Here is a 23,083-nt window from a genome sequence, read left to right on the forward strand (position 1 = left end):
ACAAGTTTCATAATGATTCTGGTGAATCTGTTGTAAAATATAACCCTTAAAAATGAATGTTATAGTACAAATATAAATGTTGTTACAGAAATTTAAATTTTATTTTAAATTTTTCGTTAGCGGCCAAGACCTCGGTCGTGGGTGTAACCCGATATGCAACCTATTGCGGACGTCAAAAAGTCAATTTATCGAGATATACCCAGTACACAAAAGTCTGCCTGCACACTTGTACATTTAAATTATTTAGAAAGATAAAGCTAATGATTAAAACAGTCAAAATTTGGAGCCAGCAAGACACAGAAGAGAAGCTTGGCCGATTAGTGACAGAATTTGGAAGAGTGTGTGAGAGAAGGAAGTTGAGAGTTAATGTGGGTAAGAGTACCGCTATGAGATGTACGAGAAGGGAAGGTGGTGCAAGGTTGAATGTCATGTTGAATGGAGAGTTACTTGAGGAGGTGGATCAGTTTAAATACTTGGGGTCTGTTGTTGCAGCAAATGGTGGAGTGGAAGCAGATGTACGTCTGAGAGTGAATGAAGGTTGCAAAGTGTTGGGGGTAGTTAAGGGAGTAGTAAAAATTAGAGGGTTGGGCATGAATGTAAAGAGAGTTCTATATGAGAAAGTGATTGTACCAACTGTGATGTATGGATCGGAGTTGTGGGGAATGAAAGTGATGGAGAGACAGAAATTGAATGTGTTTGAGATGAAGTGTCTAATGAGTATGGGTGGTGTATCTCGAGTAGATAGGGTTAGGAACGAAGTGGTGAGAGTGAGAACGGGTGTAAGAAATGAGTTAGCAGCTAGAGTGGATATGAATGTGTTGAGGTGGTTTGGCCATGTTGAGAGAATGGAAAATGGCTGTCTGCTAAAGAAGGTGATGAATGCAAGAGTTGATGGGAGAAGTACAAGAGGAAGGCCAAGGTTTGGGTGGATGGATGGAGTGAAGAAAGCTCTGGGTGATAGGAGGATAGATGTGAGAGAGGCAAGAGAGCGTGCTAGAAATAGGAATGAATGGCGAGCGATTGTGACGCAGTTCCGGTAGGCCCTGCTGCTTCCTCCGGGGCCTTAGATGAACGCGGAGGTAGCAGCAGTAGGGGATTCAGCATTATGAAGCTTCATCTGTGGTGGATAACAGGGGAGGGTGGGCTGTGGCACCCTAGCAGTACCAGCTGAACTCTGTTGAGTCCCTTGTCAGGCTGGGAGGAACGTAGAGAGTAGAGGTCCCCTTTTTGTTTTTGTTTCATTTGTTGATGTCGACTACCCCCCAAAATTGGGGGAAGTGCCTTGGTATATGTATGTATGTACTTATATCCAGTGTCTTGGGCGGGACTTCCCAACCTCCTGTTCTATCAGCCATTCTGGCTTCGATGAAGTCATACTCCTATTGAAGGACAATGGTTTCTATTTGTGTAGGAACAAAAGAAACATGAGCAATTGATCATAGCTCTGCAGTTGCTCACTGTTAGGGCATTAAAGAGTTAACCATTATGTGTTCATCAAGAAAAAAAGAAATGTTGCTGTTGCTAATTTTCTGTAAAAGTATCAGTGCTTTCTTTAGATTCTATTAGCTTTCAGCAAAGAAACTTTTAGTGGCTATGATATTCAATAAAAGAAAGCAATTTCTTGCAGGTTTTAAGGTCTAGTCTCTAGGAATACAGTATACAGTAAGAAAAAACTATTCACCTTTTTCCCTTGTCTCCAACGTACTTGACCATCTTCAATATATCGTATCCACTCTAAAACAATAAGCCCTCGCTCATTTAGCAATGAAAAGCAGACGTCTCTCATCAGTCGACACGATAATGATAAATTGTTCAGGCTAGAAGGGAAAAAAAACTTATTATTGCAAAGCTTTTGCTAAATTTCAGATAATTACTATTACTGTACTGCTAAGCATAACTATATCCCCTTGGTGTGAACAATATCAGAATTAATTAAATTTTTAACTATGATTTAAAATTCTGTTAAAACCTTGGAATTAAAATTATTATTCAAAATAATTTGATTGAGAAAGCAATCTAAGTGAAAATAAAAACTTACCTAAATCCATCTAAAAAGCTGGCAATTCGTAGGAGTATCTCAACTGGCAAATACGTCAAGTGTAAACTAGATGCATAATAATGTTCTACCTCCAAGTGATTGTTTCCATGACTTTCTGGTATAGTTTTTAAAGTTCTTTTGGATGGTGTTAAATTCATCTGGCTGAAGCTGCTAGACGTTTTTTCAACACTTGGGGAACGCGATCTGGGAAGGCCTCCTGAAGTAAACAAAGTTTAATTAATTTAAAATCTCCTCCTAAGCATAAGATCACAGGAAATTTAAATAGTTATACCAAACTGGCCGTCGGGATTTATTTTCAAGTTAGAGCAAGTGATAGTTCAAATTCTGACAGACCAGTGGAAAAAAAAAAGAAAAAAAAATGTTAAAATACCAAAAGCAATCTATAACCCCCTACTATTATGATATGCTATAATTAGAACTCAAATAGTCATAGAAACACTACTTGACACTTACCACACGGTGCAGGATCATAATCTAACTTGGGTCGAACACCAAATGCTTTGAGGGAATCGCAGTATATTACATTACCCTCCTGTAATGAGATTTACTCTGTAAGTACAGGATATTTCAATAGATATGCCCCTTATTATAAAACAGGTTGGCAAAGGAGATCTCAATGTCATATAGAAGAAATACAATACTGTATTCTAATCATTTAGTCATTCAAATCAAACAACAATCACACTTTTCCATAAGCCATAAATGTAGTTGTATTTATAATACAGTGCAGTATTATAATTAGTAAGAGATTGAAAATATAACTATTTTTTGTTCTTTTATGGGGCACCTCCAAAACTTCAAGCTGTGCTCTAGAAACTACAAAAGATGGCAATACAGTTTGTTTAAAACAAGTACATCTGAAAAATAGTTTTTGCGATGTACCATGGATTGTTTGCTTGATAAAAAATTACAGCTCAGCTAGTCTAGCTGAAAATGTTCACTGGCTATTTCCAGATAAAAAGGCAAACCTCTCAATATTTACACACCATGATAAGGTGAAATGCTTTACTTTAAATCACAAATCAATACAAAATAGTATGCATTACTCAAAGAGAACAGGAGAGGTAAAAAATTATTCTGCATAGAACAACACATGCCTGGTCTATATGCTACTTAAAAGTATTTGAAATGTAACTGGCCAATTGTTTGAAGTCCTTTGGTGTAATCTTGCTAGGTTTCCAATTTGCTTATCAACGGAGCCCATAACACAAGAATATTAAGAATTCTAAGTACCTAAGTCACAGCTGAGAGAACCAAGTTCATTATTTGTGTGTACTGAAAGTCACCTGTGACCTCGGGTATACATATCCTGAAACTATCAAAAGGAGTTCAGAACTAGAGAAGTCAAGTTTATTCTACATTACATACTATCCATATCCACAGAAAAAAAAAGTATGTGCCGGTATACATAAATGTACAATTGTACATTTCCCAGTTTTGTATACTGTATGTAAATATTACTTTAATTCAACAGGAGAGAGTGAGTGAAAGCAGAGAAGTCTAGTGTCATATTTGGAAACAGGTGAAAATAAAGGATAGAAAAGATCCAGTAAAAATATAAGGAAATAAAAAGTGTTTGCTGATAATGAAATAAAAAAAAAAATCCCCAAAACAATAAGGCAAATTGAATGGCTTTAATGAGCAAGATACGTCAACGAACTTTTGGTTAAAAACATTTTCCTATTATAGTATAGTCAAAATATTACCCAATAGCTCTTTTTCTTATTTTGAGAGAAAAATTAACTCCAAACTGTGATTGTTTAAGAAACTAATAGTATATCTTATGTAAATAAATCTTGCATATTAAGTGGATAACAAAAAGAAAACCCTGAAATTACTTCAAATTTCATTGAACCTTTAACTATTAAAGATTTAATTGTAGCACAGTGTCCTAGATAAGTAAATCCTCAAGATAAGAACATTCAGATAATGAACTGTGTGCAATAGATAAACAAATATTTTCATTATTTTGAAATTATTTTACTAAGCAGAAATAACTGTGAGAGTTCTTGATACATATGTAGAATAAATCACTAGAGTTGGAAAAATCAGGTGACTGAAAATAGTGAAGATTATCAGGTTGAAGGTTATGATCTGTATGCCTAAGTTAATCATGTTGGCCTTTAAAGAACTCTTTTACTTAATGCTCACCATTGAAATGTATCCTTTTCACATGTAGGGGACTTACTCTACAGACCATATATACATATGATCAGTGGGCATGGCTGCTCCACTCAGACTAGGACCAGGAAGGCTCAAGCAATAGCTACTGATGTCTCAGTAGGTAGACCTATAGGCCCCCGAAACTTGAACTCTTGATCCGCATTTTAACTGAGCTTCCACTAGATTTCCAAATAGCTTTTATTTTATTTTATTTGTCTTTTGACTTTGAACAAACTATGCTCACTGTCAAAGGATAAAAATGTAATGACTAAGCTTCCTTAATATGCCCAAAACATGAGCAAACTACAGTAACATGAATGTGCAGCACAAAAATGTTCCTGGTTTTAATCTATACTTCACTTTTCCTTCAGCCATTTTGATGTTATAACAGCATTTCTGTTGAAGTCAACAGATACAGTGCTTAATAGATATAGAGGGCTAACAAATAAAGACAGGCAATGTGGAACATAAAATTATTGAAGTATTACACATAGTAATATTTTCATACGTAACTAAAGAAATCATTAACTTGGTTCACAAAAGTTGTGTTTTTTTTTTTTTTTTTTTTTTTTTTTTTACATACGTATGCCATTTCAAATGCAAACCTCAGTAATGAATAAATGCACCTACATTGTGCAATTGATGATTTCAAGTACTGTATAATGACAAACTGATCTTTAGCCCCTAAAAAAAGGCCAATTGCTTTAAAGGTTTCATTAAATACTAACCTTCCTCCCAGGATGGAGCATGACACTTGAATAAGGACATCCAATCAGGTGTAAAGGACACCTGTGGAGAAGCCAACCTTCTAAACCCTCCTGAATCTCACTATGAACATTCTGGTAATGACTACTAAATTCGGAACGACGGACTTCCTGAAACACAAATAAAATCATATGAATATGTTATAGGAAAATAAGTACAGTTGTCAAATGAAATATCTGGAGATTCACAATCTATTAAAGCAGTCCTTCAATGAGGTAGATAACAAAATCCTATACAGTAAAATCTCCTCATCTGCGGTTATTACATTCCAAGGCCCAACCCGTTGTGGAATTCTGCAAATAATAGATGATATAAACTAAAGGACTTTTTCTCGCTTGTAAAATGTTATTTTCATTAGTAAAATAAATTTTTGAATATACTTACCCGATGATCATGTAGCTGTCAACTCTGTTGCCCGACAGAAATCTACGGTCGGGATACGCCAGCGATCGCTATACAGGTGGGGGTGTACACAACAGCGCCATCTGTGAGCAGGTACTCAAGTACTTCTTGTCAACAAGAACTCAATTTTCTCCTCGGTCCACTGGTTCTCTATGGGGAGGAAGGGCGGGTCCTTAAATTCATGATCATCGGGTAAGTATATTCAAAAATTTATTTTACTAATGAAAATAACATTTTTCAATATTAATCTTACCCGATGATCATGTAGCTGATTCACACCCAGGGTGGTGGGTGGAGACCAGCATACATGTTAACAAAGAAGCTAAGTATCCCGTATTTCATTTTATTAGTTATTCAAAAATAACATAAAATAAATAAGTACCTGGTAAGGAAGACGACTTGAACCATTACTCTGCCTTTAATAAGTACGTCTTCCTTACTGAGCGTAGCGGTCCTCTTAGGATGCTGAACGACTCTTAGGTGCTGAAGTATAAAGGGCTGCAACCCATACTAAAGGACCTCATCACAACCTCTAACCTCGGCGCTTCTCAAGAAAGAATTGACCACCCGCCAAATCAACAAGGATGCGGAAGGCTTCTTAGCCGACCGTACAACCCATAAAAAGTATTCAAGAGAAAGGTTAAAAAGGTTATGGGATTATGGGAATGTAGTGGCTGAGCCCTCACCTACTACTGCACTCGCTGCTACGAATGGTCCCAGGGTGTAGCAGTTCTCGTAAAGAGACTGGACATCTTTGAGATAGAATGATGCGAACACTGACTTGCTTCTCCAATAGGTTGCATCCATAACACTCTGCAGAGAACGGTTCTGTTTGAAGGCCACTGAAGTAGCCACAGCTCTCACTTCATGTGTCCTTACCTTCAGCAAAGCAAGGTCTTCTTCCTTCAGATGAGAATGTGAGTCCCTAATCAGAAGCCTGATGTAGTAAGAAACTGAGTTCTTAGACATTGGAAGAGAAGGCTTCTTGATAGCACACCATAAGGCTTCTGATTGTCCTCGTAAAGGTTTTGACCTTTTTAGATAGTACCTAAGAGCTCTAACTGGGCAAAGTACTCTCTCCAGTTCGTTCCCCACCAAGTTGGACAGGCTTGGGATCTCGAACGACTTAGGCCAAGGACGTGAAGGAAGCTCGTTTTTAGCAAAAAACCGAGCTGCAAGGAACATGTAGCCGTTTCAGATGTGAAAACTATGTTCCTGCTGAAGGCGTGGATCTCACTTACTCTTTTAGCTGTTGCCAAGCACACGAGGAAAAGAGTTTTTAATGTGAGGTCCTTAAAAGAGGCTGATTGGAGAGGTTCAAATCTTGATGACATAAGGAACCTTAGGACCACGTCTAGATTCCAGCCTGGAGTGGACAACCGACGTTCCTTTGAGGTCTCAAAAGACCTAAGGAGGTCCTGTAGATCTTTGTAGGTGGAAAGATCCAAGCCTCTGTGGCGGAAAACCGCTGCCAACATACTTCTGTAACCCTTGATCGTAGGAGCTGAAAGGGATCTTACGTTCCTTAGATGTAACAGGAAGTCAGCAATCTGGGTTACAGTGGTACTGGTTGAGGAAACTGCATTGGCCTTGCACCAGCTTCGGAAGACTTCCCATTTAGACTGATAGACTCTGAGAGTGGATGTCCTCCTTGCTCTGGCAATCGCTCTGGCTGCCTCCTTCGAAAAGCCTCTAGCTCTTGAGAGTCTTTCGATAGTCTGAAGGCAGTCAGACGAAGAGCGTGGAGGTTTGGGTGTACCTTCTTTACGTGAGGTTGACGTAGAAGGTCCACTCTTAGAGGAAGAGTCCTGGGAATGTCGACCAGCCATTGCCGTACCTCTGTGAACCATTCTCTCGCGGGCCAGAGGGGAGCAACCAACGTCAGCCGTGTCCCTTTGTGAGAGGCGAACTTCTGAAGTACCCTGTTGACAATCTTGAACGGCGGGAATGCATACAGGTCGAGATGGGACCAATCCAGCAGAAAAGCATCCACGTGAACTGCTGCTGGGTCTGGAATCGGAGAACAATACAACGGGAGCCTCTAGGTCATCGAGGTAGCGAACAGATCTATGGTTGGCTGACCCCACAGGGCCCAAAGTCTGCTGCAAACATTCTTGTGAAGGGTCCACTCTGTGGGGATGACCTGACCCTTCCGGCTGAGACGATCTGCCATGACATTCATATCGCCCTGAATGAACCTCGTTACCAGCGTGAGCTTTCGATCTTTTGACCAGATGAGGAGGTCCCTTGCGATCTAGAACAACTTCCTCGAATGAGTCCCTCCCTGCTTGGAGATGTAAGCCAAGGCTGTGGTGTTGTCGGAGTCCACCTCCACCACCTTGTTTAGCTGGAGGGACTTGAAGTTTATCAAGGCCAGATGAACCGCCAACAACTCCTTGCAATTGATGTGAAGTGTCCTTTGCTCCTGATTCCATGTTCCCGAGCATTCCTGTCCGTCCAATGTCGCACCCCAGCCCGTGTCTGATGCGTCCGAGAAGAGACGGCGGTCGGGGTTCTGAACAGCCAAAGGTAGACCTTCCTTGAGAAGAAAGCTGTTCTTCCACCACGTTAGAGTAGACCTCATCTCTTCGGAAACAGGAACTGAGACCGTCTCTAGCGTCATGTCCTTTATCCAGTGAGCAGCTAGATGATACTGAAGGGGGCGGAGGTGGAGTCTCCCTAACTCGATGAACAGGGCCAGCGATGAAAGTGTCCCTGTTAGACTCATCCACTGCCTGACTGAGCATCGGTTCCTTCTCAGCATGCTCTGGATGCATTCTAGGGCTTGGTTGATCCTTGGGGCCGACGGAAAAGCCCGAAAAGCTCGACTCTGAATCTCCATACCCAGGTAGACAATGGTCTGGGATGGGACGAGCTGGGACTTCTCTAAATTGACCAGGAGGTCCAGTTCCTTGGTCAGATCCATAGTCCATCTGAGATTCTCCAGACAGCGACGACTTGTGGGAGCTCTTAAAAGCCAGTCGTCTGACGGAGCCGGACACAAGATCATGGTACTGCTGCACAGTCTGTGAACTGTCAACCATGGGGAAGCGAGGAAGTACAGCGACAACCCGAAACTGTCTAGACTGTCTGGGTAGTACAGACAACTCCTTATCGGGTTGCTGAGGTTGCCGCACTGCGTCACAACAAGTCACCTCTGCTGGTTGTTGAACGTCTTCCCAGTGACACACTGACTCCGTAAAAAAAAATCCTCTATCAAGGACTAAGCTTGGACTGCATGTCTTGCAACAAAGCTCAAGGTCTATGGGAGCAGGTGTGGCAACAGACGGGGTTAGCGACTGAAGCGGAACCATTTACCCTCCCTGGAAGCATGTTATGCTTAAATAAAAGTCCATAGGAGGCTAAGCAGCTTAAGGCTCCTCTCCAAATGACAGAGTCCTCAAGGGAATATCAGAAGGAGGGAGAACAGCACTTTCTCATCTACAGGAACCATATCCGAGAAAAGCTAAGTTCTCTCAGTGAGGGTTTCACTGGTGCAAAAGCAGCAGACCAGAAGGCAACATTATGAAACTGCTTGACAGTCTGTGAACTGTCAAAAACTGAACTGTCAACCACAACAGGAGCGTGAGGACATACAGCACTGGTGTATAAGTAGCAGACCAGAAGGCAACGTCATGTAACTGCATGACAGTTTGTGAGTTGGCAACAACCAAAGATGTGTGGGGAAGCCTCAACTCCTGCCTGACTAGTTTGCTGCTGGCGAGTGGCGGTAACCACAGTGTGTTGCGGAGGCTGACACACCGTGTCAAAACACGGCAGCTTGTGGTAGCTCCCGCACGGCAACGGAGTGCTCTGTGTGTGGGAGTCATCATACATCTGGCAGGGTTGACTGTGCATGGGTGAGGCTGCGGTGGGTTGAGGAGCATGCGGTATGGTATGCAGAGCATGCTGTAAGGTATGCAGAGCATGCTGTAAGGTATGCAGAGCATGCTGTATGCAGAGCATGCTGTAAGGTATGCAGAGCATGTTGTAAGGTATGCAGAGCATGCTGTAAGGTATGCAGAGCATGCTGTATGCAGAGCATGCTGTATGCAGAGCATGCTGTAAGGTATGCAGAGCATGCTGTAAGGTATGCAGAGCATGCTGTAAGGTATGCAGAGCATGCTGTAAGGTATGCAGAGCATGCTGTCAGGTATGCAGAGCATGCTGTAAGGTATGCAGAGCATGCTGTAAGGTATGCAGAGCATGCTGTAAGGTATGCAGAGCATGCTGGAAGGTATGCAGAGCATGCTGTAAGGTATGCAGAGCATGCTGTAAGGTATGCTGCATGGGCTGCGGAGAATGCCGCATAGTGCTGGAACCCGGCAGCTCTACAGAACCTTCCCACTGCTGATGCGGTAGCTCACGCATGTTAGCAGATGGTGCAGTAAGAACATGCGTCTGGCAGGGTGGACTGCGCATCGGTGGTGGAGCTCTCACAGGTGGAGGGTGGGAGCAGGCAGCCGCAGTATCTGCTGAGCGCACAACCTCGGCGGGTTGTAGGTTAACAGGCTGCATTGTCAACCTTCCAGCATGATACTCCTGTATGAAGGAGCAAGCTGAGACTGTATAGTCTGCAGCATGGACCACTAGGGTCTATGAAAGACAACAACAAACGGAGCTACTGTCCGTTGTGACTGAGGGTCTAAAACAGCTGGTGCGGCAACAGACGGAGTTACTGCCTGTTGCGGTACCACCTAGCCTCTCTTAGGAGGTGTGCAGTTGTCGTACTGCAGCGAGTCCGAACTGACCCAGTGGCTACACCTAGGCCGTTGGACTTGCGCGGAAGGGACCGACTTGCGCTTAAAAGCTGCAAGATTTGATCCATGGTTTCTGCGAGAAACCTCTTCCGCAGACGAGGAATAAATGGGCTCTCTCGTCTTTGTGTGGGTGGGGTGATCACGTCGGCAACGTGTGTAGATACACCCGAAACCACGGAGGGAAACGTCTGTTCGTCGATCAAGGCCTGAGGAACCCATAAGTCCTTCGACATTACTTCTCCCCTGGGCTTGGGAGCTTGTAAGAGGTATCGGACTAGGTGAACAACTGGCACGAACAGACGAACCCTCGAACGCAACACTGTAACACTTTGCGCATATCACTTTATCACTTTTGATTTTCTGTTTGCACTTATTTCACTGAACTCGAAACATTAAGTGGTTTGTACCTGAAACACGCAATCCTATCCTTCATTAAAAGGTAGTAATTGCGAAAACAGTATTACAATGTAACAGAAAAACATAATGAAAGATAAAGAATTCAGTGGCTGGAAAAGAGACTAAACACTAGATCCAATAAACTACGTTTAAAATCTCTCACCGCATAAAGCCTGGGAACAAGAATAAAACTCTAGAAACGTTTTACCTTCTTCCCCTATATCGACTAGGGAGAAGAGCAAAAAACGAGAACAACGTTACCCGCTTGAACGAAACGTTTATCCTCCTCTCTCTCCCTCCGTCTCTATCTCTCTCTCTCTCTCTCTTGACTTAGAACCTGAGAGATGAGCCCAATTATATATATCGTTAAAACATATTATTTGTTAAAGGAAAAAAACTGAAAGGTTTCCCAAATAAAAAGTTCCTTTATTAGAATTACAACCATTTAAGCTAAGAAAGAATGAATGAAACGCTAGAATCGGTTTACTCTTACTGCAACGTGAAACCGTGAATTACTCTCTCTCTATCGTAACGATAGAGCGCAAGTTGAACGTTCTGAACGTCAACAACTGCGGAGACTAAACAAAACGTTAGTTCAACTTTGAAAAAGTACGAGACTATCAAACAAATTCTTTCAAAAACATTAAAATTAAAATAGCATAAATTCTTAAAAGTGAAAGAGAGTCTATACTCTCTTCGACACCAACACTTCCGTCTAAGGGAAGGGTCGGCCATTTAAAAGTGAAAGAGAGTCCATACTCTCTTCGTCACCATAATTAAATCAAATTAATTCCAAAAGCTTGCTAAGCTAATGATAAAGCTTCCTGAATAGCGAAGGCTAAACTCTAGAGCAAATACATCACCAAATCGTGAACAATAACTCCAGAATCAACAGCGTATCCAAGTAGGTCTAGCCGGAGGCACGACAGAGGAAAAATTGAGTTCTTGTTGACAAGAAGTACTTGAGTACCTGCTCACAGATGGCGCTGTTGTGTACACCCCCACCTGTATAGCGATCGCTGGCGTATCCCGACCGTAGATTTCTGTCGGGCAACAGAGTTGACAGCTACATGATCATCGGGTAAGATTAATATTGAAAATACTGTATTCACTTAAGAAATTTAATTGTACTTTAAATAAAATCAGACCACAGCAGCAAATGTGATGTACTGTACTGTAATAAAATAGGACAGTAAAGCAGTCTCATACTGGCAATAATGAAATTTCAATACAATATATCATCTCTATATTCACCTGATGTCCATAACCCTTCACTTTTGAAGCTTGGTTTAATAGTGATGTTTACCCCAAACCTAGAAAATTTCCTGTTCTCTTTTCTTTCAATAGAGATAGGCCTCTAGTAAGTAATGAGACAATCTAGTGGTTAAGGGCAATAACCTTGGTGTCGGTTAGCCGCAGATCCTTTGTCTTTTCAGTCTGGAAGTCAAGAGTAAATTACTATCATCTTGACATCAATTGTCAGTGGGGAGGAGGGAAGCCATATATATACATGAACATCAGGTGAGTAGAGTATAGTAATACTGTAATAAACTGTATCGAAATTCCATTTACTGTATTTTTATAAAGCTATCCTGGTGCTCATAGTGCTGACTTCCACACACTATAAAGTGAAGGAATGAGATAGGAAATGTAAAGTAATAAATTAATAAACTTAAAGAGCACCTGAAACTCACCTTTTAGTCTAGTACCATGGTAACTGATCATCAACAAATTAAGTATTATAACTCAAGCCTGCAGACTGTCCCCCCCCCAAAAAAAAAAGAAAAACCACTATCAAACTAACTATATATACTGTATATATCTATCTAATCTATCTATCTATTTATCTATGAATATATATATATATATATATATATATATATATATATATATATATATATATATATATATATATATATATATATATATATATTTCTATATCTATATCTATCTCGCTCTTTATTAGGGATGACTCGCCCCTAAGGTTGGTAGAAGTCCTAACCAACTGGCTGGATTTTGACACGGGGCTTGTATGAGGGAGAAAACCCTGACACCTCAATAAACTCTAATGTGCAATAGCTTTCTTTAGCAGTCGGAGCAATCTGTATGATTGTGTGGTATTAGCATTGTGACTAGACTAGGTAAGAATTCTTCAGTATGGTCTTCGTGTCCTTACTCTTTCTTTGAGGAGGAAGGAACTCTGCTAGTAGGGAAGGTCTTGCGTCCTCCCTGTGCTTGGAGGAATCGGGGACATCCTTCAGGGAAGGGACTGGTAGAAGTTGATCCGACATCGCCAATGTAGCATGCTGTCTTGGAGAGGCAATATGATGATGTCAAAAGGGATCTCCCTAAGGGTATAGGGGTTAAGGGTGTCTCCTAGTGGCGACTCAGGTTCTTCTGCCTTCTTCTCTTCTTCGTTGGCATATCAGGAGTTATCTCCAGTTGGGAAAAGTCCAGTTAAACTGCATCTGAGTAGAAATAGGACTAATGCAACTTGGACCTGATCGGCGAGACAGTCATCCGGGGCTGATGTTCCTTGGATGTACCTGGAACAGCAGATCTGCGCCCTCGGGTCTTCGAAGAGATAGGTGTTTCCAACGCGATCCAGGGAGTACTGGTAGATGCTGCTGACACCTGTTTACCTGTGGGCGCAGCGCCGGATACCGCCAAGATCACTGCTTTCAATAATGCATCGAACCAGGGACGTCCTTCTCAAAGGATGGAACTGTACACAGCAGCGTGACAAGGGTGGAGAGCGCTGGGTGGTGAGGCGCGGTCTGTGCTCTGATGAGGAAGGCGCAATGGTCTGTATTCTCTGGGGGGAACAGCGAGAACTGGACTCTGCATCAGGTACAGGACAAGGCGAGGTTGGAGCGCATCAAACTCGTAGGGGGTGAGCAACATCTGAAGGCGAACCATGCTCTGAGGGGCTAGAGAAAGGCGGGGCTAAAGCCAGATGCCGTCTCATAGTCCCACGTGGCTGAGGCATGCCTCGGACTTTGCCCCCCCCCTCCCCCCCTCCACAAGCTGACTGTACTCGGAACGAGGGGAAGCACTGTCGTCAGTGGCAGGAGCTGCAGCAAACAAAGGTGGAGAACTCGGGTTTGGCAACACAACGCTAGACGCGGAAGCAGGGAAACCCTCCGGAAGGAGCCCTTCAGAGGAGGATCCAGTTCCACCTCTGAGTAAGCTGGTGTACGCTTCCTCTCCGCTCCTAACTGAAGCAACTCGAAGAGACCTTCCTTCGATGGAGGACCAGCGACACCAAGGGAATCAAATCTACAATAAATCATCGACAGAGAAAGACTCGCCTGCGGAGAAGGACGGTGCCGCTTCACTAGGGAAAGCGGCAACATCCTTCGAACCCAAAGGTTGTCCTTGGGTCAAAGGGTTAATACTCCTACTCGATCGATTCCCTTGGGAGACCGAGCAAGGAGCTTTGGGAAGAGATAGAGGAGCTGAAGAAGAACTATGAGGTTTCTTCAACTTTGAGGATGACCATGAAGGAGAAGAAAATCTCTCTGACTTTTTCTTGTGGCACCATCCAAATCTCTCCTACTGGGAGGAAGACCACTCCCAACACTCCTCACAAGTGTCGTCCAATTACAAGGTTGTCCTCTGTAGGCCGGACATAACAAATGGGAGTCGGTCTCGACTGAGGACACGTAGGTGCTGCATTTGCACCCTTCAGGTCCCAAGACATGTGTGCATGACAGCTGGAAGAAGTAACACTTAAACCGGAGAAGAGAAAGTGAAAAAGATTAGTCAGTGTGGGCAGCAAAGAGAGACAAACATCCACTCTCAGCCGAGACAAATGAAAAAGTGACGAGACAACACTGGTGTGTGTAAGCGGTTTAGCTGGTACTATCCCTTGTTAACTAGCTGTGGGGGGGGGGGGGGGTAGTTACACCTCGCTAAAAGTCTTATGGCTAGTCTTCCCACTTTGCCAAAAGTATATTCCCTAATAAAGAGCGAAAGGGTTTGTATTTAGTGTCGGAACAAACAACATTAATACTACATATCCTGCAACTACTACAGTACCTAAATCCCAGCCATCTTGATAAGAAAACAAGATTTCCCTAAGATAATGCTTAGTGAAAACTGACTTGGTACACCACTGAGCTGCTGCTAATACACTCTATAAAATAAAGATTGCTAAAGAAATGAACGGTAGCTGGACTTGGCTAATATCATGAACCTTATAAGATTAACTAGCAAGCTGTACTGTATCAGTAAGAAGGTTGCTTCACACTTGCTTTAACAATGGAGCTGATCAGTATGGAAATTGAAACAAGAAAGAATTACTGTACACTACTGTGTATTGTACAATACAGTATCTCTTAAAAAATAAGGGAATCCGTATTTGCTTCACAGACTGCATGAAAATACTTATGGATGGATTTTGTAATACATTTTGGGAACTAATAAGCCTAAAATGGAAATGCATAATGTCATTGTTGAGGGACCCTTTATCTTTAAGGGATAAAGAAACTTTGAAGAGGATAACCAAAGGATAATGGGTGCAAACCAATTGATTCTTTACCCCATAATGTGGGTTACAGGCCTGTGTTTTTTTTAAAAGGTTTGATGTAATACTTAGTAAAAAAAAATACTGAAAAGGTTTGAGATCTGTACTATACAATTTTATTAAAATTATTGACGCTCCACTTTAATTAATCTTGTGTATGCCATCAATTAGATAGCTGAACAGAGTGACGACAAAGAATGGAGGAAAGATAGAATCTTTATTATAACATTCCATTCTTCCAAAGGGAAATCAACTGCTTGCTCAGCTATTAATCCCCATAATTTTCTGGCCTTGCTTTTGTTAAATTTGGATCCAACCAGAACAAGGACACAAGATTGCTTGGCCAGTTGGCCTTGATAACATTTTGGAATCATACTTGATTATTGTATAAACTGTTATTAAAGGACAGAAAGCATTAAACTTGTGTCAAATGGATACTGGAAAGAACATTCAGTATTGCTTGTGGTTAGTACACAAAGCACACTGTAAGTAGTACTACCTATGGACTGGAGATTCTTTCATTCCTACCATCAGATTACTCCAACTTACAGCCAGAATTTCATTTATAAAATTGTCATTTATAGTTTATTTTAAACAAAAATATTTTATAATGTCACATAAACACATTCAGAATAAGCAATAAAACCAAGAATGGAAAATTGTCATTACTGACTCATTGAAATTGTATTAAATTCATTCATCCTTGAATTTGAAGTTAATTCTAAATCATAGATTTTTAAAAATTATATTTACAACATTGTACTCACTACTATCAATTCAATATAAAAATAAAACATTAAAACAAATTTTATAAACTACTGTACCTGTAAACACTGGAAAGTAAACATTGCTCTTGGTTTTGTCTGGTGCCGAGAATAGTGCTTAATACCCAGCTCCATAGTCAGCCCTTTTGAGGTCAAGGGTGCTGGTGGAGGAGTTTGAAACCTCTCTCGCGTTCCAACTGGTTTACCGTGCTCATCTACAATAAGATTCATCTTGTCGAGTGATTTCAAGTTTTCTTCTTCATCTTCCTCCTCTTCATCAGATTCATATTTTTTGTAACAATATACGCCAAATGGATTTCGTTTTCTTACCTGCAAAAGTTCAGTTTAGTAAAGTACTTTATAAAATATGGAAACAATTATGTACTGTACAGTATAAAAGCAACATGATAGAGCACTAACATTAGGAAAAGTGGAAAATCAACAGCTGAGGAGCAGCAACACACATATAGAGACCTTGCTCTAAAATACATCAAATTAGAGAAAAAAGGTAAAGGACTAATGTACAACCATTTTCTGTAAACAAATACAGGACCAACATCAAACAGAAGAGTTACAATGACAAGGGAAGATAATAACAAACACAAGCTTGTTTATACATCTATTAGAATAAACATTGGTATTACAGCATATGCCAATATGTTATAAAGCCAAGAGGCATCTACTACCGAACATTTGGTCAATAGCTTTAAAACTTGTTTAATTTATGTAAGAATGTTGAAACATAATATGCTGGTGAATACAGTATGTGATGATACAACGTTATTTCCTCCAAGTGCTCTGACTCAAAGTAAAGCCATTTCACCTAACACACAATGTGGAAACACGGAGGAACTGGGTAAGTACCTGATTGAGAGAAAACTTACATGGAAAGATAGTATCGAGGTGATCAAGAATGACTGGTACCGAGTCTTTGTCACACAGTCAGTGGGACCTATGTTCCAAGGTAGGCAAGACTGCTTAAAGCTGTATCATGGATTTATCCCCCGAGGAAGATAAATCTATACAATGCCGATGAGCCTCTTTTTCTTGTCCAATTATCTTGCCGAAGCAGAGAAGAGGTATAGTCTTAAGGGAAAGACATATGATGCACTCCTCATGTACATGCACCCAAGAACTGAGGATGAGGACCATACCACACTGGGACCTAGTCCCATTATGCAAATCTGCTAAAAGCTCCCTTCAAGCATGGATCATTCCCATAAAGGGGAAGGGATCCAAACTCTACTGAGGTGCTTCTTCAGCAAAGACAGGCAAGAAAGTCTACGGTCTGCTGGAAAGTGATTTGGCCGGAGAGACACGTTCTCTATGACTCCTATCATAGAGAGACTTTCTCTTGAGACCTTGCTAAGAGTTAATTGAATGGGACATGACTTGACCTGGGGCCACCCCAGTGTGTCTTAGTGAGAGGGACCAGGAAGGTGGACGAACACATTCAACTATACTCGACCCCTGTCACCTGCTGCTGGTACATTGTTGATAGTATCTGCTATACTATGCTCACGATCCAACTGACCAAGTTGGGGAAACAATCGTCAAGTAAGCTCTATCTCTCCCTCCCAGGAGGAAGGTGGCTTCAAGGACAGGAAATACCATACCCTTACTTGGCCTGTGGTGCTTGTGATTGGTGCGTGTGGGACTGCTCACCTGCAATTCGTGTCACAGCAGTAGCTGTCACATCAGAGTCACACTCCATTTTAGACCCCGAAGGAGAATTGGTCAGTGGGCAGGGTCAGTTACTACCTCCTGACCGAGGACAGTGGCTCAAGGGGAAGTAGGCTCCTGTTCCTGGCAAGAAAGAGGAGGGTGCGCAGAAGTCTTCCCTTCGTGTGGCCTATAGAATCAGCGATGGATCCCAGCCGAGACTATTATTGGGCTCACACAACCGTTGCCCAACCACAAAGGTACCAGTTGAAAGACGCAAGCCTATATGCCCTCCTAAGGAGGGATAGCAGCTTCCTAATAGCGAGGGAGGTCCTCATTTATCAAGAGAGGAATGATGAAGGTAAGAGCAATACTCATCCTCACCTGACTTGCAAATCTACCAAACCACACCTCAACGGACAGTCAGCAAATGAGATCTCTCACTCTCTCCTGAAGAAGAGGTCAAGCTAGAATTCCCTAGGAATTTGTGAACGAGAAGCCTCCTTTGCGATTACTATTGCTGCTTCTTGCTTCTAATAAAAGATTTAAAAAGATAATAAGAGGAAGGAGGAGTTGGTAGAGAGGAGGAAGAGAGAGCAAACTTATTCTTCTCCCCTTACCAACAGTTCTTCCTTTTTACCATGAGTAGTTCAATGGTTCTTAGTGATGAGGAATAGGCGCATTACCTCTCTTGTTTGCTTATAAAATGAGTACAAGGAAAAATTCCCAGTGGAGCAGCATTTCCAGGTACTGTACTGTATTCATCCTTTGCTTGGGCGTGAGATTACACTCTTCATTCACAATCCTCAGATCATAATAACTTTGAGGTATAGTTTCAATCACATCTTGAAAAGACAAAAAGAGGTCATTCCATGCGGCCCAAGCATAAACACTCGAGTGGACACTTGTGTGAACAACTGAGGAAAGAAAGGTGCTTTTTGAATGACTGACACCTGCATGCACTACAAGTCCCTCAAGTTACCGCAGGCATGAAGTCTTTCTCCCTGGAGGTTGAGTATGGAGCAAAAGTTCATACTGAACGCATCTTGACAAGTAACGGTTCGGCCGAGTGGAGTACGGAATCGTATTTCGTCCCTTTGACGCCATGTGAGGTCTGGAGAAGTTCATATAAGACTTTCATAGCAAAAATTCAGGATCATTTTACCTCTGACACATGTCCAGAGATGGAACGTGGAAGGTAAGAATGGATTTGGAGGGAAGAGAGAGGGAATCTGCAAGGCAAATCATCCCCTGATGCTGACAGCAAAGGCCATATCTCCAGGCCACACACACACACACCCCCCATTTTTCTTGCTCCTAACACCCTTCCTGGACTGAGCCTTGGAGGGGCAAGAACAGGTGGAACAGGGTCCAACCTCTTCTGGAGGTAATAGCTGGTGGTGGTCATTGTTGCTGGAATTTGGAAAAGGCCGAGATCTTCATCAAACCCGAGCCAATTGTCATGGTAATCCTGTCAGGTTGACCGCACTTTTCATCGAAAGACTAAACCCATTGAAGAATACTGTATGGTAGATGAAGGAATACCAATTCACGGCATCCCCTTCCACCACTACAGGTACTTAAACATCACCCTCCTGAGAGGTATTCTAGGAGTCCACTACCTATCTAATCCTATGAGCAAGTATATGTATCTGTTCCTAAAAGGCTAGATACTATGTTCTTATCAACATGTTCTGGGTTTGATTCCTATCCATAAAATACAAATAATCAAATCCAAACAGATTAAGGAATGTATAACCTAAAGGCAGATCATGAATCGGACCATAAACGGTCTTATTTCAAGCCTGAAAAACAGTACCTGGTGCCAGAGAGCAAGAGCACTAATATGCATCCTCCCTCTGGTGAATAGGTCTGGTTGTGTGATCAGCCCAGCTCATTGCTTTGCCCAGAACGGGGACCAGTCCCTAAACAACCCAGGACAGTTTGCATACTGTTATTATCATCATCATTATTATTATTATTATTATCATTATTATTATTAGCTAAGCTACAACCCTAGTTGGAAAAGCAGATTGCTATAGGCCCAAGGGCTCCAACAGGGAAATATAGCCCAGTGAGGAAAGGAAATAAATAAACTATATAAGAAATAATTAAGAATTCAAATGAAATATTTTAAGAGCAGTACCAACATTAAAACAGATCTTAAATGTATAAACTATTAAAAGAGACTTATGTCAGCCTGTTCAACAAGAAAACATTCGCTAGAAGTTCGAACTTTTGAAGTTCTACCAATTCAACTACCTAATTAGGAAGATCATTCCACAACTTGGTCACAGCTGGAATAAAACTTACGGTCTATTAAATTTCTTAGTCCTGATCTAGATATTAATCTCTGGAACTGTCATTCACTTAATTCATTATGCATAATGCATAAGATTTTTCATAATTCTGACCATCCTTTACATTCGATCTTCCCAGACAGTACCATCCTGTTCGTAATACTAGGTGTGCAGTTAATTCAAATAGTCATACCTTCTCCATTATGAGGCTCAATACTTCACGGTATTCTAGTTTTATTCCAGCTGTGACCAAGTTGTGAAAGGATCTACCTAATCAGGTAGTTGAATCAGTAGAACTTCAAAAGTTCAAAATTGCAGCAAATGTTTTTATGTTGAACAGGCTGACATAAGTCTCTTTTTATACTTTACATATCTAAGATTAGTGAAGCTCGTAGGAACAAAAACTTCATGCTGCATACCTTTTCTATACAGGATTCTGCAGTCCACTTAATTTCACCGGGCTTTTTACATGAGACACGTTCTCTCCACACCTTCCCCATTTTGTAATGAGGATCTTCCGGATCATCTCGGCAAAACATGCAAATATTCTTGAGAATTCCATGGACACAGCACATCACAGAAACGTCATCATTACGATTTTGTTTCTTCGGTTCTGCAGGGGTTAAAATTAATTTAATTAATAGGGATTTATTTTTCATCTAGATTTCTTAAATGATACACAACACCACTATTATTCCAGACATTGAAGTTATTAAAAACTACTTCAATGCTGTATCTACATTTAGCAATGTTTTTCTATTTTACTCACAATAGTTTTCCAAAGCCCATTTTTCTTACAACAGTCAATATTATATTTGAATTTTTTTTTTTTTATTTTAATAGGAAGAGACATGCAGTTTCCAATACACATCACACTGAAATATAAAAATTCTTAACAATCAAGTATCACTCACAAAACTATTCTTGCATTTCATATAATTGCCTAAAACTTTGAAATTATTTTATTGAAAGAAGAAGTACATCAAAGGCAAGGTTAGTGATGCAGTAACTACACACCAAGTGGTACTAAGTGTTTATATGCTCAAGCCATAAGTGATAATATAGCCTCAGTTGCTTAAGCCCTAAATATAAAGCTTTCCAACTTCAAAAGAGAGGGCTACTCAGGATTCACTAATAACAGAGGGGAAAATTAGATAAAGAAATTTTCTTTACGTTAAAATTTTAATATTTTTTTTTCAAGAATTGCAAGTCTTGTGTAGTACATTGTAGATAGCAGTAAATTATCTTTGCAGCTTACCCTCATTGGTTCTCAGCTGTACTGCTTTCTGCCTTTTACGCTTGACTTCATTTACTATATCAATGTACTTAATGATTTAGATTCAGCCTTTATTAGTCAAATAATCGCTGAAATTGCTAAATGCTAATACTGTACTGTACTGTACATTACTATGTTGATACTGTACAAATAATAACTTGGCACAAAAATTAAGTCATGTAACAACAAAACGTTGCTACCAGGAAGTAAAATCATAAATATAAAAGTAAAAGATATTTAAACAGCAATCACATGTTCAAGGAGTACAAAGGTAAATACAGTATCTTTTTTACCAAGTGGTACTTGAGGCTGATAACATGGTAATCCAAATTCATTAATGGTCTGTTAGCTGAGACTAGCAACAAAAAAACTATAATGAATTAATGGTTTGCACAATCATAGCCTTTATATCCTTGGAATGGGCATCACATATGGCATGTTTTGTATGGTAATATCAAAAACAGTTCTTATGGTTTTCTTACTTTACACCTACGTCCTCAGCTACATTGCTCTCTGGATTTTACTTTTCATTCATTCCTTTGTTCTCTCCCCCACAAAGCTGCTCAACTTCTTTTCCTTCAATGTTGTCCAATTTTCACCTATTCTTTTCAAACCAACTATTTGTACGACAAGAATGGAAACACGGCTTGGTGTTTCATTGAACTAAAAAATTTTGTTTCCTTACCACTAGGGCCAAGTAACTGCATCATTAAACATGTCTTAATATTTAGACAACTTTATTACACCATGGTTGCTGGTGAGGGGATACATTTATATCTCTAAAGGCTAAAAAATGGGCATTCACAAAACTATTGCGAAAAAATTCCATACTTTTACAATAATTATACTGTAATACATTTCTCATAATAATTTCCCTCTTTTTACAGTATATGTATTGCCCATTTCACATGAATATGTTGATGGCTTTGACACTGAAAAGATGAACACCTTATTAGCCCATTCAGTAGACAATAACAGAATATTACCATTAAATAATGAAGACTGCAATAACTGTGATGATTCTGATGATATATGAATAAAATAAATACAGCAATAAAAGTAAATGGATGCTTCAATAAAAGGAACCAGACAGAAAATAGCACATATCAAGCAGGATAAAAATTTATCAAAAAGTGTATAACTAAAGGACCATTCAAGTTCACTAATATATACTATACTATAAAGACTAAAACACTATTACATGTAATTATAACACCCTACTACCTACCTGCTACGATATATACAATAGTCAGGATCGATAAGGAATTGCATGTTAGTGCCATGTAAGGGAACAAGCAGTGATTTAATACTTCTAACAATATAAGACAAGAAAGAAAGAAAAAACTACTTTTTGATATACGAAAAACTAGATATAAATCCTCAACTAATTAAACAAATGCATCACACACACTACTACATTGATTTATTTCCATAAAGGAGGGGTTGTTATTTGACTGAAGCAAGTTAGTACCAGATAGCGCCACTACCAAAACTGAATATCTATACATATGTACTAAACAAGGATGTTGACCATCATCTGTTGTGGTAGTGGATGTGTTGACTTCGTAAGGGAAGTTAGCGATGGTACTGTGAGGATCAGTGGGAGTAACAGAGGGTGGTCTGTTTTCAGTAGTCATTGGTAAAGCTGTTTTCTTGCCTCGCAAAAGCTCAGTGCATACAGACACAGAAAGACCTGAGGAAGGCAAGTAATGCATCATAGGGTTTAATTATGTTCAGTTGAAGAAAGGTGACATACAGAGAAAATACTGTACAGTTATTAAAAAATCTCCACACCCACACAGCAATACAAATCTGCAGAAACGAAACACTGCAAGACACTAAAAAAATGGTTTAAAAATCGTATTGCCCATGAAAATCATTTTAATGCCTGTCAGTCTTTACAAAATCCATGGGTGTCAGGCTATGAAAATTTAATCACCAAGATTCTGTAATGGGATACAAAAATATTACACAACTATTGTAGCCTATGCCAGGGATACAAAAATGT

The 23,083-nt window shown here is 40.5% G+C and overlaps 1 protein-coding gene across 5 annotated transcripts in view; it reads right to left on the bottom strand.

Moving 5' to 3' along the window:
• The window catches only part of LOC137625939 (F-box only protein 30-like), a 62,194-nt gene that overhangs the window by 6,320 nt on the left and 32,791 nt on the right, over positions 1-23,083 (bottom strand). For 4 of the 5 annotated variants that reach the window (XM_068356981.1, XM_068356980.1, XM_068356982.1 and 1 more), the window contains 7 exons: positions 22,607-22,768; positions 20,219-20,412; positions 15,898-16,167; positions 4,951-5,097; positions 2,513-2,591; positions 2,039-2,255; positions 1,682-1,817 (listed from right to left, as the gene is read on the bottom strand). In XM_068356981.1, coding sequence (XP_068213082.1) covers positions 1,682-1,817; positions 2,039-2,255; positions 2,513-2,591; positions 4,951-5,097; positions 15,898-16,167; positions 20,219-20,412; positions 22,607-22,768 — 1,205 coding nt within the window. The remainder of the gene's footprint in view (positions 1-1,681; positions 1,818-2,038; positions 2,256-2,512; positions 2,592-4,950; positions 5,098-15,897; positions 16,168-20,218; positions 20,413-22,606; positions 22,769-23,083) is intronic. The other variant, XM_068356985.1, reaches the window with a different exon arrangement.

This window comes from Palaemon carinicauda, chromosome 33 (assembly GCF_036898095.1).
Source record: "Palaemon carinicauda isolate YSFRI2023 chromosome 33, ASM3689809v2, whole genome shotgun sequence".
Taxonomy (NCBI): Eukaryota; Metazoa; Arthropoda; class Malacostraca; order Decapoda; family Palaemonidae; genus Palaemon; species Palaemon carinicauda.